The following is a 14,192-nucleotide window of genomic DNA, read 5'->3' as shown; positions in this document are numbered from 1 at the left end:
GGCCAAACTCACACTGCGCTGGTCGTGCTATGGGAGGTGCTGACTGTGTGTGATTGGCAGATTGGGAAGCAGTCAGAGGCCAGCAGTAGACCCACACCAGCATCCCTCAGAACAAAGAAGGGTATCCACCCCCTCATCTGTCACTTTCTCTGTGTGTGTGTGTGTGTGTGTGTGTGTGTGTGGTGGGGGGTGTATGCTTGCTTATCAGTCTTAAACCCCTCATCTCTGCCAATGGGGGATTTGAATTCAATAGAACAGAAATTGGGGCAGATTTTGCATATATTCAGATTTCTCTCCACAGGAAAAGGAGGTCAGCTAGTACAACACTGGCTCCTTGTTATAGTTATTTTTGGAACAAATATCTATGGTAAACAGTGGGGCAATTCCACGGCAACAGAATGATGCTGAGACTCCCAATTTTTCACTTTAAAATGCATGTTAAACAAAAGCAGTCAACTTTTTGCACAAGGATGACATTTAACACATTCCACAGAACATTTTACAAAAAACAATATACTTAAAGAACAGTGCAGATTCAAAGTTTGGTGACAGAATGATGGCACAAACTGTAATTCTGTTACCAAGCTTTTTGTAACATTTTCAGTAGAAATTGTTAGAAGTCATCCTTGTGCGTGGAGTGGTATGGTTTAACTTTAATCATTGTTTTTAGTTTGACGTGCATTTTAAAGTGGAACATCTGACTCTCAGCCTCATTCTGTTATCGTCAAATTGCTCAGTAGTAGAGTTGGGGAAGATCATGGTACAACAGAAAGCATTTTAGGAATCACTAGCACAGTTAAAATTGGCCCGTATGTGACATCACAATTGCCTATACATTTTCTAACCCACTATTATTTACATTAGGAAGCCTAAAATATAACCCGTGTCTTTGTTTCCTGCTTGGTGCACATTGTTTCCTGTCCTCTGTGTTTACAGTGGCAGTCCATTTCACTTGTGGCCTGGTAAGAGTGGCGCCATAGCCCCATGGCAGAGACCGAGAGACAGCGAGAGAAAGCTAAGATTAATGGGTGTTTACTGAGACCAGCAAAGGCTAAGAGACTAAGCCTGGCCATTTCTCTCCACTAAGATGACTGGGTCATTCACCGTAGAGTGTGGAGACACTGTGGGAGACGATGCAGGCCCCAGTCACATCAGTGTTCTGTATGATGGTCTTGCTTGTGGGAGACAATGCAGTCCCATGCTGAAACTGAGTTGGTTTGACATCAGACAGGGACAGGGTAATAGAGTGGAGGTGTAAGGCCTTATGTTTGAAATAATCTGTCTAGGTAGAAGTTGCCTTTATAGACCAACAAGCAATGTTTCACTCAAACAAACTCATCCAGAAAGATCAATTCCACCAAGACTCATACTACTCCTTCTCACACCTAAAATCCAATTCATGTTCTATCAACCGGAATCCTCTTCCATCCAACCCTAAAAACCCATCTAACTCCACAGAGTGTTTGGTCGTGGTCTCTGATAGCTTTCTGCCCCGGTTACAGAGTGTTTGTGTCGGCCATCGACGCTGATGGATCTGTGGCCGGAGTGGCTGTGACAGATGGTGTCTCTGTAGGGACAGGAGGGGGTGTGGTGGCAGTCTGGTCAGGTCCCACTGTTGAGCCTCCAGATGATCACGGTCATGTTGACTGACCCGGACTAGGACACCTGGGTGCAGGGATGGGGGCAGTCTGTCTGGAATGTCATTTCACCTGGCTAGGCTTGTGAATGGACATATGGGAGGTTAGGGGGGAAATATGTACAGTATATGGCAATGATGGGATGAATGGTGTATTCTAAGCAGTATTCTCCTACATTGCAATGTTCTGCTTTTTGTCTCTGCGTCTGGGAGCATATGGGGGAAATGCACTGTGTACAAAACATTAGGAACACCTTCCCAATATTCAGTTGCACCCCCTTTTGCCCTCGGAACAGCTTCAATTTGTCGGGGCGTGGACTCTACAAGGTGTCGAAAGCGTTCCACAGTGATGCTGGCCCATGTAGACTCCAATGCTTCCTACAGTTGTGTCAAGTTGGCTGGATGTCCTTTGGGTGGTGGACCATTCTTGATACACACGGGAAACTGTTGTGTGATAAACCCAGTAGCATTGCAGTTCTTGATACGCTCAATCCGGTGCGCCTGGCACCTACTACCATACCCTGTTCAATGGTACTTTTGTCTTCCATAATGTCTTAGGTTAAAGAAGGATTTTTAAGCCTTGTCTCCTCCCCTTCATTTACACTGATTTTGAATTGGATTTAACAAGTGACATCAATCAGGGGTCATAGACTGACCAGGTGAATCTAGCTGAAAGCTATCATGGAAAGAGCAGTTCCTAATGTTTTGTTCACTCAGCGTATGTACATGGCAATACATGAATATAGAGGATCTGCATGATATTTCCTTAAATGTGTTAGCTCATCCAATGGTTTCCACACCATTATGTTGGCTTTCATGTACCCACTCTGTCAGTGGGTTTTTATAGTGTGGTCTTAATGTTTTCTAACCATTTGTGACTCTTTAACCCAACTCTCTTCCCTCTGTTTTGTGTCTTCAGGTTTTGAATGAAGAATGCGACCAGAACTGGTACAAGGCAGAGCTGAATGGGAAGGAAGGCTTCATCCCCAAGAACTACATTGAAATGAAGGGACACCCGTAAGTATGAGGCAACCTTCGATACCAGTTCCCCTATCTGAGCCTGCCACAAGTCCACATGAAACTGGAGAGCCAAAATGGCAGCGTTCACCTCCCCCAAATGACTTCATGTTTAACCTGGAGCTCAAAATGGGGGTATCAAACGTGAGGTTCTAATGTTGGTTCCAGTACTAGTTTGTCAAATGTCTTTTTTCCAGAGGGCATTTATTTGTGTTACATATCGGAAGAAAAGTAGCTTCATAGACAGTTTTACTTCTCTAGTTCCCATGGTTAGAACCATTCAGAAGACACTGGAACCAGATTCTAGCAAAGTCCTGTGGCTAGGATAAATGCTCCTCTGGTCTGACGATAAGGGGGATAAAGGTCTCCTCATGTTGCTGCTGTGGTCTGGAAGCTAGCCTGGAAGCGACCCTGCTTTCTAGATCTGATTTGTGGGTTACAGGCCTCTGAGATCCATGTGGTCGCAGGGTTGTCGGTTTGGCAACTCAGAATTCCCTCATCATGTGGCGTCGTCAGTCCTGATTCCAGAGTCTGTTTCTGCTGCGTCAGACCTATTAGGTTTTCCCCCACAATCGCCCTCTGGCCAAATATAGCCTATGTGGATCTTTCTACATACAGTGCATTAGGAAAGTATTCAGACTCCTTTACTTTTTCCACATTTTGTTGCATTACAGCCTTATTCTAAAATGGATTAAATAGTTGTTGTTTTTTCACTCAATCTACACACAATACCCCATAATGAAAAAGCATAAATTGTTTTTTAGAAATTTTGGCAAATGTATAGAGGGAAAAAAACTATCATAAGTATTCAGACCTTTTACTCAGTACTTTGTTGAAGCACCTTTGGCAGTGATTACAGCCTCACGCTTTCTTGGGTAAGACGCTACAAGCTTGGCACACCTGTATTTGGGGAGTTTCTTCCATTCTTCTCTGCAGATCCTCTCAAGCTCGGTTAGGTTGGATGGGGAGCGTTGCTGCACACCTGATTGATGGAGTGCTGCAGAGATGGTTGTCCTTCTGGAAGGTTCTCCCATCTCCACAGAGGAATTCTAGAGCTCTGTCAGAGTGACCAAGACTCTGATGGTCACCTCCCTGACCAAGGCCCTTCTCCCCTGATTGCTCAGTTTGGCTGGGCGGCCAGCTCTAGGAAAGGTCTTGGTGGTTCCAAACTTATTCCATTTTAAGAATGATGGAGGCCACTGCGTTGTTGGGGACCTTCAATGCTGCAGACATTTGTTGGTACCCTTCCCCAGATCTGTGCCTCGACACAATACGGTCTGCCTTTTCAGATGTGCCTTTTCAAAATCATGTCCAATCAATTGAATTTACCACAGGCGGACTCCAATCAAGTTTAGAAACATCTCAAGGATGATCAATGAAACAGGATGCACCTGAGCTCAATTTCGAGTCTCATAGCAAAGGGTCTGAATACTTATGTAAATAAGGTTTTTCAGTTTTTTTATTTTTAATACATTTGCAAAAACAAATCTTTACTGTTTTCGGTTTGTCATTATGGGGTAATGTGTGTAGATTGATGAGGAAAAAATATAATTTAATAAATTTTAGAATAAGGCTGTAATGTAACAAGGTGAAGGGGTCTGAATACGTTCCGTATGCACTGTAGGCCCCATTGTTTCAATATAGGGCACCGTTTCTAACAAACTTAAAGGTCACTAAATGGATCCTATTCTGAGGTAGCCATTAAATAGAGATGGATTGTACTTTATATTCTACAGACGCACACAGTAGCAAAGAGGGTCTCTGTCTTGTATAGTTGTCAGCTGTGTGAGAACGCTTTCCCCACCACCGCCACCTGCTCTCAGGGCTGTGAGGGCTCACACCGCAACCAATCAGATACAGAGAGCCCTATTATAGCAGTCAGGAAGAGACTGTCCATTGGCTTTAAGGAACCTATGACTGATTGGTCAGCTGGGCCTAAATACAGGAGGGAGGGAATCACCTGCTCTATAGAGGAGCAGCTGGTGGAGGAGGAGGGTCCAGGATAGCAGGCAGGCAGATGGTGGGGCTAGATATGAAGAAAAAAACAGTACTCATTTCACTATTGGGCTGGCCTTGGCCTGGTTACATGCACCATGGTTGCTTTTACCATGCTGGAAAGGATCATGTGAGGAGAAGATGGCCAAGTCACAACAGTTTGGTTCAGCTCGATGGTGTGTAAAGGGCTTTGACTCCCTTATGGAAGCCTGGTAGCCGTGGATGTCAGTGTGACCACATCAAAGAGCAGCACTCCACCACAAAGCAGGAAGGACCGGGATAATAGGAGGATATCCACATTATCTCTCTACACACAGTGTTACTGTTACCTCAGGGTGTTACCTCAGGGAGATCAGAGCACTGTGGATGAGGGGGTTGGAGTTCTGTCATCCCTTAAGCTTGTTTGAGTGTGAACACCAGGCACAAAGAATAGCATTGCTAAATGCTAAAGACTTGTGGGTTGAAACCAATGGCCCAGAGGTCAATGTGTGTGTACGCATGTAATGGACTGATAACTTGTGCTACTCGTAGCTGTCATCTTTACCCAGCAGGCAAAATTAGCCGGTGGGTATGTGGCTATCGACTTGTGACACTGTTTGAGGACTCTGCCCTGATGATGATACTGCATGTGAAACCTGGCTGGATTATCATTCCCTCATGAGGAACAGCTGGACAGTTGATCAGGTCCTCTGGCTTTGTCATGTTGTCTGAGCTCACAAACGAACAAGCTAAGCGGCTTAGCGCTAGCACTCACCTGCACTGACATGATCTATTGCAGAGGCTGTGTCCATTGGCTAAGTCAAGGGTATGCTATCGCTAAGATAAGCTACAGTATATGGTACGGCTAAGCTATATGGCTAAATTAAGCTATATAGATAAAGCTCAGGGTGTGTATGCTTTCACTGGAGATAGAGGCAAACATCGTGTGTTGCAACACCTTTGTTGGCACATTGACAGAACACCTTTATCTAGACAGTAAAATTCCACACCTGACGAGTCACCGAAGGAAAGGGAGGTCACACACACCATCTCACACTGCACCCATGCGCAAACACACACACAGTGACACACACTGTGTATGGCGTATCCATGGGTGTTGATGACTGACCGCTGGTATTGGGCACCAGTAAGAGCCAGACAGTCAGAGCCAGAGGAGTAGGTAGCAGGTGCGGTTGGCATGGCAGCACACAGTTGTCATTGTCTCGGCTCAAGGCTCCACCAGCTCTTTTATCAGACCAGGAACCTCCCTGTAATTGCAACCTACTAGGACAAATGCAAAAATACAAAATTAAATGGCCCATCCGTGCTCACTTGATTTCATTCTATTTGGCATGCAAAATAGATGTGATATTCTGATTTTGACATCATTGTTTAGTAGTGTTAATGGTTGCTATGCACTTCACAGACACATCAACCACTACAACTGTCAATAACAGTGGTCAGGTTTGAGGTCAAGCTCTGCTTAAGGCCATGTTTCCATGACATTGAGTCACGCCTATGACCCTACGCTTTGATGTTACTCAAAAGGTCAACGTTAACTAGCTACCCGTCACAACCACAATCAAATTCTGGTGCTGCTTTTCCTACAAATGAAGGAAAAACCACCCAGCTTGGTAGGGCAGGTTGAAACAATGTCATTTCAACCAGTTTTGCCAGCACTTTTTCTTCTTCTTAATTTGCAGTAAAACAGCACTTGTCACTGTTACTTGTTTTTATATAATTTTTAATGAGTTATAAGTGTTTTTTTGTTCTGATTTGTTGTCCCAGGTGGTTCTATGGTAAGATCCCCCGGGCGAAGGCAGAGGAGATGCTGAACAAACAAAGGCATGATGGGGCCTTCCTCATCCGAGAGTCGGAGAGCGCACCGGGAGACTTCTCCCTCTCTGTCAAGTATGTCACACGCACACGCTCAGTTTTATTGAACCTTTATTTCAGTTCAATCATTGTATAACTCATCAACCGATCATATCACGTTCCCCTTTTTTATTCCTTTCAAATATTCACTTTTCTCCAATATCAGTCCTTCGTTTCATTTTCTTTCTAACTCTGTGCAAAGTGCTTTCTTTCTTTAAGCACAGCTCCCATCTTGGTTTGCGAGGGTGGCGTCTAGCCAGCTTGACCTAGGAAGTGCTGACTGTTCTAAGTCAGTGACTGACCACCCTGTTCCCGCCCTTGTCTTTATGTAAAGTCGCTGTGCAGATCTACAGATCCATATCAAGTTAATTGGCTGTGTCATCTCTGACTCACCTGGGGCTAACCAACAGTTATCTGCTACTAAAGCACTTTGGTCTCTGTCAGATAGCTCCGGTGTGGGCGCTGCTGCCTGTTATCAAAGCTTTGCAAGCTGGCACGTTCCCTAGTCCCAGGCTGTGTCTGCAGTAAGTAAGTGTGTGTGTGAGAAATGGAACCTTATTCCCTTTGTCCAGGCCAAAAGTTGTACACTCTATAGAGAATAGGGTGCCATTGTGGACACAGACTCCAGTTCAGCACTTACAGTAGGTGATAGTATATTATTCTTGTCGCTACTGCTACAGTTGCATTGTCCTAGTATCACAGCTGTGTACCAAACAACTGTCCCTGTATAATGCAATCTAATGAAGTATATCTTCGGTGTCAAAATCCCAAACTCATGGTATCACGCGGGGAGAAGGAAACTGGGCCATCTGGGCTTAAATCATTCATTAAAGCGCTGACACAGATGGTTATGAAACGATTGCCCACGTGATGTAGACTTAACAGTGTTTTGACTGCTGTTCTCAGTTGGTTACCACGGTAAATGTCAACACTCACTTTCTGTTTTATTCTACACTTATCTCCCTCTTCTCCTCCACCACATGTTTGGTCATCACAGATCTGAAATGGTTGGACTGATGGAAGTAGTAGGGCGTCACCTTGTTTAATCTTAACCAGTCACTTCAAGATCTATGCTACCTCTCCCCAGGTTTGGTAATGACGTGCAGCACTTCAAGGTCCTGCGTGACGGGGCTGGGAAGTACTTCCTGTGGGTGGTCAAGTTCAATTCTCTCAACTCCCTGGTGGACTACCACCGTTCCACCTCTGTGTCCCGCAACCAGCCCATCTTCCTCAGGGACATCGAGCAGGTCCCACAGGTAAGGACACACACACACACACACACACACACACACACAGGGGACCCTCATCGATCAAATCAAATGTATTTATATAGCCCTTCTTACATCAGCTGATATCTCAAAGTGCTGTACAGAAACCCAGCCTAAAACCCCAAACAGCAAGCAATGCAGGTGTAGAAGCAAGGTGGATAGGAAAAACTCCCTAGAAAATCCAAAACCTAGGAAGAAACCTAGAGAGGAACCAGGCTATGTGGGGTGGCCAGTCCTCTTCTGGCTGTGCCACCGTTTTCCTTTTTATTACTTTCGAAAAGCCACTTCTCCTAAACCACTCCTTTACCTTATCAGTAATCACAAATGTTCTGTTTATTCTGTCCTTATCTCCCTCTTCTGCTTCTTCTTCATCTTTTTCCTCTTCTACTTCTTCTCATCCTTGTCGTTCTCCACCCTCCCCCCAATACACACACACAAATACATGTACACACACACACGTACAGTGCCTTCAGAAAGTATTCACACCCCTTGACTTATTCCACATTTTGTTGTTAGTCTGAATTAAAAAGTATTACATTTATTTTGTTCCTCACTCATCTATACACAATACCCCATCTTGACAAAGCGAAAACATGTTTTTAGAAATGTTTGCAATTGTGTTCAAAATAAAGTACAGAAATATCTCGTTTACATAGTTATTGACACCTCTGAGTCAATACTTTGTAGAAGCACTTTTGACAGCGATGACAGCTGGAAGTCTTTTTGGGTACGTCTCTAAAGAGCTTTTCACACCTGGATTGTGCAACATTTGCCAATTATTGTTTTCAAAATTCTTCAAGATCTTAGTGGTGGTTGGTCATTGCTAAACAACCATTTTCAGGTTTTGTCATAGATTTATGTAGATTTAAGTGAATACTGTAACTTGGCCAATCTTCCAATAGATACCCTTTGCAGGGCATAGGAAAACCTCCCCGGTCTTTGTGGTTGAATCTGTGTTTGAAATTCACTACTTGACTGAGGAACCTAGTCATAAAACAAAACACTATTATTGCACCCAGAGTGAGTACATGTGACTTGTTAAGCAAATGTTTGCTCCTGAACCTATTTAGGCTTGCCGTAACAGAAGGGTTGAATACTTATTGATTCAAGAGATTTTAACTTTTCATTTTTTTAAATGAATTTGTAAAAATTTCCAAAAACACATTTCCACTTTTAACACTATGGGGTATTGTGTGGACAAAAAAAACATCTCAATTTAATCTATTTTAAATTGAGGCTGTAACACAACAAAATGTGGAGAAAGTCTAGGGGTGTGAATACTTTCTGGTGGTAATGTATGTATACACAGTGCTGCACATCATACGGAATACCAGGGAAATCCTCATCTCTGACAATCATTTAATGAGATGCGTAATCTCAATCTAAGCAATCATGCAAAACACAGCGTAGCCGATTTACCAGTGAACTACAGTTCACCAAGCAATTTTGCAGGCAAATAGCTTAATTCACAATGGTCTCCATGTTGGTTATGAGACAATAATACAAGTAGAAGTACAATAGGTGGTTGGAAAAAAGGGTCATGTTCATTAGGCACCAAACAGAAGAAAACTGACTTTAACAGAGGGTCTACTACACAGACCAAAACTAAACACTTAATTTCCTATTCTGTTGCAAAGCATTTTAAAACCATTATCTGTTGCGTGCCCTAATGAACATGATCCATGACTATGTCTTGGCTAACCTGCCCGACTACCCTCATCACGTATTCTAACCCTCATCATGTATTCTAAACCATGTGTTTCTCCTCTCGTCTCTCCAGCATTCAACGTACGTGCAGGCGCTGTTTGACTTCGATCCTCAGGAGGACGGCGAGCTGGGTTTCCGACGCGGCGACTTCATCCAGGTCCTGGACAACTCCGACCCCAACTGGTGGAAAGGCGCTTGCCACGGCCAGACGGGCATGTTCCCGCGCAACTACGTCACGCCAGTCAACCAAAACATGTGATCATGTCACGCCCGTCAACCAAAACATTTGACTGGCTTAAATGAATAATGACATGGTCCCCCCCCATTTGGCCCATTTACACCCCCTCAGGACTTTGAGGGACACTTCAGAAACACAGACCTATATGAGGAATGGAAGAATGGGAAGTGGAGCAAAAACCCTGCAAAGACCGAGCGAGAGGCAGATTTCATTACTCGGACTCGACAGTTGACTGTGGATTCTTTGATGCAATGAGGGAGACACACGGAACAGAGATGCATTGCAAAGGAACCTAAGTTGGAGTAAAAAAACAAACACAAGGGATCCGGCTATAGCTCGACTCCGGCATCGGCCTCCCTTCCTATACATTCTTTGTTTTCTTTCTTTACGCATGACATCACCGTTCTATGTTTCAGTCTATTAGACAAAGACAATGAAGAAGATGTCAGAGACCAAAGACTCTTGTCTCGTGTGTTATTCATATCAACCCAGCTTTGGGCTCTCAGAGAAGGACCATGGACTGGAGAGAAATTCTATTGTTATCGACGTGTATGTATATCTATAAATATTTGTAGTTTGAACCTGTTTTAGTGTGGGTGTTTTTCCATAAATTTCCTTGATTTTTTTTTCTCCCCCCCCCCCCTATTTGTAGGCCTACATATTGTCGTTTTCTAGGATCATATTAATTTGGTACCAAATGGAAGGAAACAGATCCAAACAGAGAGGGAACTACCGGAATGGAATAAGAATCACTAATTGTAGTTTTTCGTAGAAAAACGTTTTGTTACGTTTTGAAACTGTGCACTAATTAATATGACCCAGATCATACACAGAGTCTCTGAGACAAGAAGCTAAATGGTTTTTATGTGATCGGGAGTTATTCAATACAGGAATAATATTTAAGGTGGAAATCTAATTTGGAAAAGGATTTCTACTTTGTTCTGGTATGAAAGCGGAAGCGCGGCTATTATCAGCTGGAACAAATTGTGTCCTTTTTTACCCGCTTAGACATGTGGGCGCTTTCTGCATTCTTAAATGTAGCAATCTTTCTCAATCAAATCAGAGACAATGGTATAGAGTTTTATGTCCATCCGCAATCAATAGACTTAACTGATGATGGGGCTGATTCGATATGACCTAAATGTAGCTAAATTGGGTTGAACGTGTTCTTTATGGAGATTGCTAGTGTTTGACTGGGTTGAAACGGCAGTATCCTTATCATTAATTCTATAAAAGAAGGTGTTGAATAGTGTACAGATGAGCGCGCTACACTCACTGATTTCACCCTGCGTTTGTGGAAGTTGGGTAGTGCCTTTTCCATCTCTGGTGTTTTTTTGTCTCTCCAGGTTGACCAATGAGCGCTTTTTAAGCAGCAGATCTCAGAGATACGGTGACCAATACAATGTCTCCATTCTCCACACATGCCGGCCATTGGTTAGGGGATACCTTATGGAAACCCCAGTCTGAATCTCTAAACCCGTCTCAGCTCTGCAGTCTCTTCTGTCTCACTTTCAAGTATGACAATTTGATGAAAGAGAAACATGTTTTGTGCCAGAGGGTGTTGTTATGTAGTGTTTCCCTTGAGAAATGACTAAATGGTTTGATGTAAATGTGCAGTGTGGATCTATGTTTAACAGAAGGACATGCGCATGACAAAGTCTTGTTTTGTCTGATTATGGGACGCATCAAAAGGGCTTTTGGAACTCTATGCGATTTAGATGCGCACACATTATCTGCCGGTTTGGTTGTGTCTAAAGGGGGACATTTTTGACAGCGGGCGAAAAGAAATCACAGAAAAGGTAGTTTAGCTTTTCCTGAAAGAGGGGACATAAAGTGCTTGATCTGGGCAACATCTTCAGTGTCTATCCTTCAGTCAGTGTCTGCTTGTGACGGAGGCAGAATGGAATCCTCCATCTTGATAAAAAGATTAAAGGACCAATGATGCTGACAAACTGACTGTAGATCAGGACGACAAGCACAACGGGTGGGGTCATTGACCTCTATTGAGCTTTGTGTCCACAACTCTCTACTTTGGACCTTTTTGAGAATCTTGAGGAGGACCTCGGAATTTCATATTATCTCTCCTCCACTCTGCTTGTTATTCCCTATCTACACTCATTGATTTGAAAAACTACTCGAATATACTTTATGGTTTGTTGAAGTAAAATGGCTGAAATACACTGAGGCAGGTCTGAAGGGACCATGCAAGTTTTTTCAATGGTATTTCTAGCCTGCAATGAACTGCAATGAGCCATTCCAATGAACTGATACTACAATTGACTTGCAGGTGTTTGAAAATGCAAGGGCGCGAGAAACCTTGCTTACGTGGTTTGTCTATGAACTGTAGCCTGGCTGTGTGTCACCTTACTGTTGTTGCAAGCCCCCCCCCCCCCCATTCAAAGTTCAGTATGTCACATTATGTAAAAAAAAAAACTTTAAAAAAACAAGTGTGACGCGTGTGTGTATTTACTTCTTCAGGTGTGTCTGTATTCTCAGCCAATCATATGACATGTATGACCCTGAAGTTTTCCTGACCATCTGATCTGGAGTATTACCAAGTCGTGTCACGTGTTCAGGGAACATTCCTGGCCCAAGACCTTATGCGATTGCAAGGGTCAATGTTTCTGCAGGTTTTAGAGTTGAGACCGGTACCCTAATGGTTGACTCTTAGCCTGATTAAACCAGATTGAACGCTGCGTTCAGCATTGTCTGTTCTACCAGGCTAGTTGACACTACCAGACGGTGGATTTCGCTGCTCTCAAGGGGCCTGATAAATAGTCCAAAATGTTGATGTCTAATTACGCTGTCTCTAGGTTCCTGGACAGCCTTGCACTCTACTGTGGTCAATATTTACACTCTCCTCAGTCAGTCAGCCATTCATTACAGTGTGAAGGTCGCTGGCAAGTGTACCATTCATTAAGCCGAGTTAAATAAGACACAACGCTGCACTCGGCACTCACTATTGTTTCACTTCGGTGACAATAGTCTCCAGTCTGCCAATATCCTTCTATGGTTTATTTCCTCGTTCACTCAGTTGCAGCCGTCTGACTCGCGTTATTCCAGAGTGGTATCTTACAGTGGTAGACAGCTAAGACGATGTGATTGTTTACATTATGCTGGAAAGTCTTTGTATGTATGTCTATCTGACATGGTTGCTTTTATGTCATTTCATGATGTGCACGTATTAAAAACGTTTATTTTTTACATTTCTGTTTTCAAACTGGAGGATGATGATGTCCCCTGATGTCTGTCACAGCATTTGATTTCCTTTGAACGTAGATAGACGACGACAGAATAATAAAACATTCACTATGAAGAAGCTACTGTTGTGACGTTGGTTACTTCTTGCTGTCGTATGTTTCAGATTAGAACCATGCACATTTTCTTATGAGGAAGTTTTACGCATAGAAATGAGAACATTATGGGCCACTCAAAACTGTTTTTTTTTCAATGTAGATCCTCCATTTGAGAATGCTTTTAAATCCAGGACTAGGCTTCATCTGGGGAAACTGGCCCTGTATCTCTATGGTTACTCCATTATTTCACCACTTGAGCACAACGGAGAGAGTTCCTACAGAGAGCATGGAGGAGCAATGTAGCAGATTGGATGTGGGCTCATATCATGGATCATGTTTGGTTACACTCAACACCAAAAACTGTGACACAATGTTTCAAACGAGAAAGATGCTGATTAACTGGGTGACATAAGTAGTTGGAAAATATGCCCAAGTCCTGATCTAAGATCAGTTTGACCTGTACCCACTAATGGTTACTATTAGAACTAGTCTAAGTTGTCTTATCCTAGATATGTGTTCACAGCCCAGACAGTCTGATACAGGGTCAGTATAGCCTTTTAGATATGATCAAATGGACAGTGGTGGGGGGGGTGGGGGGACTGATCCTAGATCAGCACTCCAACACTGAGAAGCTTTATAAATACGGGCCCATAGGCTCCCTCTACCCAGTAGCGTTGCGTGGAGAAAATCACAGGGGAAGCCAAGCCAGTTAAAAAAAAAAAAAATGTTTCTGTGATAATCGCGTTGTTTGTTCTATAACCTGTTAGGCCTACAGATCAATGTCAAGGCATATGAACTAGGGCTGAGAAGACATAGTGGCAGAATACATTCTTCCACACCTTTGTTTCCTTACAAAACCGGAGAGCAACATCTGTCCTGTGAAGTCCACAAACCATTTTACATGTAACAAACCGTTACATAACTTACAGCAAGGTAATGTTTCCAAAATTTTCAGACTACTAAACAACTATTGATTTACAACCACAGAGTTACTGCAATTTGCAAAACAACAGGAGCTGCCTCCACTATTCCAGAACAATTTCAACATCAACTAATCACCTCTGCTTAGTCTAATCGAGTGGCAACTAAAAGATACCAAAAATGTTTTCGTCCAATCAACATAAGCTAAATATGTGGCTGTCCATGGTATTGATTTCTGTGTGTTTTGGTATGTGCGTGCA

The 14,192-nt window shown here is 43.2% G+C and overlaps 1 protein-coding gene across 2 annotated transcripts in view; it reads left to right on the top strand.

Annotated features, from left to right (window-relative positions):
* LOC135523903 (growth factor receptor-bound protein 2-like) overlaps positions 1-13,034 on the top strand; it is a 33,159-nt gene extending 20,125 nt beyond the window's left edge. For both annotated transcript variants that reach the window (XM_064950928.1, XM_064950919.1), the window contains 4 exons: positions 2,556-2,653; positions 6,416-6,538; positions 7,590-7,758; positions 9,551-13,034. In XM_064950928.1, the coding sequence (XP_064807000.1) occupies positions 2,556-2,653; positions 6,416-6,538; positions 7,590-7,758; positions 9,551-9,736 (576 nt within the window). In that variant the 3' untranslated portion in view covers positions 9,737-13,034. The remainder of the gene's footprint in view (positions 1-2,555; positions 2,654-6,415; positions 6,539-7,589; positions 7,759-9,550) is intronic.
* Positions 13,035-14,192: the final 1,158 nt, after the last annotated feature.

Source organism: Oncorhynchus masou, chromosome 4 (assembly GCF_036934945.1).
Source record: "Oncorhynchus masou masou isolate Uvic2021 chromosome 4, UVic_Omas_1.1, whole genome shotgun sequence".
NCBI classification, from domain to species: domain Eukaryota; kingdom Metazoa; phylum Chordata; class Actinopteri; order Salmoniformes; family Salmonidae; genus Oncorhynchus; species Oncorhynchus masou.
Note: the sequence above shows the minus strand (reverse complement) of the source record. Positions and strands in the feature narration are given on the sequence as shown.